The sequence below is a fragment of the Phalangium opilio genome, unplaced genomic scaffold (genome assembly GCF_054372755.1).
Source record: "Phalangium opilio isolate 3A_F unplaced genomic scaffold, DU_Popi_V2 ptg000246l_1, whole genome shotgun sequence".
NCBI classification, from domain to species: Eukaryota; Metazoa; Arthropoda; class Arachnida; order Opiliones; family Phalangiidae; genus Phalangium; species Phalangium opilio.
The window spans coordinates 7,501-10,462 of record NW_028324225.1 but is presented as its reverse complement, the minus strand read 5'-3'; the positions used below and the strand labels follow the sequence as shown (position 1 = coordinate 10,462).

At 44.2% G+C, this 2,962-nt stretch overlaps 1 protein-coding gene across 1 annotated transcript in view; it reads right to left on the bottom strand.

Moving 5' to 3' along the window:
* Nucleotides 1–379: 379 nt before the first annotated feature.
* The window catches only part of LOC149611114 (uncharacterized), a 2,682-nt gene continuing 99 nt past the window's right edge, over nucleotides 380–2,962 (bottom strand). The window contains exons 1-2 of the mRNA XM_089858508.1: nucleotides 1,856–2,962; nucleotides 380–1,790 (exon numbers count right to left, since the gene is read on the bottom strand). The exon at nucleotides 1,856–2,962 is cut by the window's right edge and continues 99 nt beyond it. Coding sequence (XP_089714634.1) covers nucleotides 1,781–1,790; nucleotides 1,856–2,697 — 852 coding nt within the window. The 5' untranslated portion in view covers nucleotides 2,698–2,962 and the 3' untranslated portion in view covers nucleotides 380–1,780. The remainder of the gene's footprint in view (nucleotides 1,791–1,855) is intronic.

Sequence of the window (2,962 nt, the reverse complement as noted above, 5' to 3'; positions counted from 1 at the left end):
GACTTTCAAATGGAAAAGCACTGAACCACACTTGCAGTTTAGCATGTACGAGCATGTCAAATAATTTAGCAAGGGTGCATAGGAGAGAAATTGGACGATAATTTTTAACGTCGCATGCAGAGCCCGATTTATAAATGGGGGAAACCACCGCTTGTTTCCAAATAGTGGGAAAGATCTTTGTACTTAACGATAAATTATAAATATGAGCAAGTGCTGGCAGTAATATGTCGCCGCAACCCTTTATAATAAACCGCTACGCGCCTAAACGCATTCTGCCCTCAATCTTGAAAAACTACTCGGGGGGGGGGGGTAAATATAATAACAAGGACTCGCGACGGAAATCAGGGAGCACACACTGCGGAAATAAATTGGACGAGTCATAAATGTAACGATCATGGGAAGGCGTGTTATCAATTGAAATACGCGAGAAATGATCACCGAAATGAGTGGCAAGTCTGTCTGTGTCAGTAATCATTTCGTTATTAATCTTGAGGGAGATATGATGCGTCTTATTCTTAATGTTCCCATTGACGAAACTCCAAAATTTCTTAGGGTGGGCCAATGCTTCCTCACAAACACGTTTACTCTCAATATTTCTGTCACGCTTTGCAAATCGTCTAACTAAAGCCCTTTGTTTTTTATAATTTATAAAATCAGGTAGGAAAGCAGAACGCTTATATTTTCCAAAGTAGTACTTCTTTCTACGTATAGCAGAACGCAATTCAGAGGAATACCACTTAGGAAACGCAGACGAACTATTACCAATCTGCATAGGTATGGCAGCATCCATAGCGCACTTTAAATAACGTGTTAATATGGTAGCGCAAAAATTAACATCCTGGGAATTTAAAATGGTCAGCCAATTGGAATCGCGCAAAGTGGTGTAGAGTTGGTAATAGTTCCCTTTCGTAAACTTATAAAATTTTTCCGGCTTGTTAGGCTGAGGACATGACGGAATCGCATACTCTACCAGAAAGGGAGGATGATAGGCATCCGGGGCAACAAAAGGATCACACAATGATAAAATATCTAAGTTATTAACATTGGCTAGGCATAAGTCCAAAATATTATCACAAGAGTTCTTTAACTCGTTAAATTGACTGAGGTTATAATAGTAACATATTTCAAATATGTGACGCGCCTTATTTACAGTAGGGGTGGTGCAGCCCAGAGTGTCGTTAGTCGCCCAGTGCACACCAGGTAAATTATAGTCACCAAGAAGCAATAAATTAGTATCCTGGTCTGGTAAGTCCTGGAGAAGTCGTTGCCTAAACGTGGAGTAATTAGCGTCATTGGCCGATGGGGGAAAATAGACCGTACCGATCAAGAGGAACTCGTCGGAGCGCAACTTAACTTGCGCAAAGACGCATTCCGCGACGCCCTCAAGATCATGCCGCCTTATACTAACTAGTGACTTCTTAACGGCAATTAAGGCGCCACCACCCCGAACGTTTTTATATTCAAGATCCGGTCTATCTGCTCTGTATACAATATAAGTATCAGGAAAATAGTTGGCATTAAAGTGTTCATGGTTAAACCATGTCTCTGTTAAACATATAATGTCAAAGTCAAGAGAAATCGCATTATCCATAAATTCACTAGCCTTGGTTCTTAAGCCGCGGACGTTCTGGTAGGCAATCGACAATGTCATTATTGCTGGATCGTTGGAGACGACGGAGGGAGCTCACTACTGTGCTTGTACGCATCACGGAGTGGCCCACCAAAGTCTGCGATTATACAATCCACAGGCCAGATATCAGGATCAGAGAGTCGGGAGAACTCATCTTCGTCTGAACAGGTAACATAAAAAGAGGAGTGAGAGGCGTTGGGATTTTTCGGCCGCAGACGGACGCACATAGCCGACTGAATTCCCTCGTCCTCAACAAGTGTTTTACACAAGTCAGAAGAAAGCAGAGTAGGGTCGAGCCAGCTAACGAATAGGGCCTTGCGTTGTCGTTGAGGCTGTCTACTCGCAGTTTTTATTTTAGAGTTTACCGCTGATCCCGATTTTGTTGGCTTGCGGACGCGCTGTTGTGGCTGAGATGTAGGTGGTAGAACCATGGACTGTGGTCGTGGTGGCCCCGAAGTTGCTGATGTAGAGGGTGGAAGCAATCCAAGCATAGGGAAATGTGTGGCGGCTGCAGTGTAGGAACGCCCCTGAGGGAGCGTCGGCGCAGTGTCACTCCGGATAGTAGAAGTGGAAGCAGATTCACGTAGCTCAGAAAGCTCCTTCCGCAGCTGTTTATTAGAGCTTGTTAATTCTGTGACCTGTGAATCTAAAGTCAGCACCAATGTTTCGAGGGCGTCCAATTTCTGAAGCATTTTGTCTAAAATAGAGTTCGGTTCCCGAGTTAGGCTGTCCGGGCGGAGCAGGTTAGTGAGTACGTCATTGATATCGTCAACGGAAGTGCATGTGCAGTGTGAGCAGGGTTGTTTAGAACCGAGCTTAAAGTCGCTGATGTCGTCGTTAGAAGCTGATGAGAGGTTGGTTTGCTCAGATATAGAGCTGAGTGACGTGCGAGACTGTTGTCGACTGCGCGATAAACGATTAGAAGGCTTACAGTTCGTGCAGGTAAAAGAGTCCCCGTTGCAAGATTTATGTGCACGCTTTCCGCAGCCACTAGAGCAGACCGCAATAGCCTGCTTGCCATATATGGGTTTATCGCAGCTAATGCATGAGTCCTTAGCCGGAGCCATCGGTAAAATTAATAAAAGTCGAGCCCAAGTGGCTCAAACCGAAAGAAGCAGACGTTTCGAGTAGAATTAGCTATTGTTGAAGTAGGTCTGGTAGACAGTTATAGCAAATTCTGCATCATAAGTCCGGCGGAACAAACGGTGCTACTAACGGCGCGACTATGGCAAACCGCTGCCGCGAGAAGATTTTGAAAGACTGCGAAAACACGAATAAAAGTTTAATTAAGTGAAGATTAATTTTAATTACCGTTAATGGAAGTCGTTATAA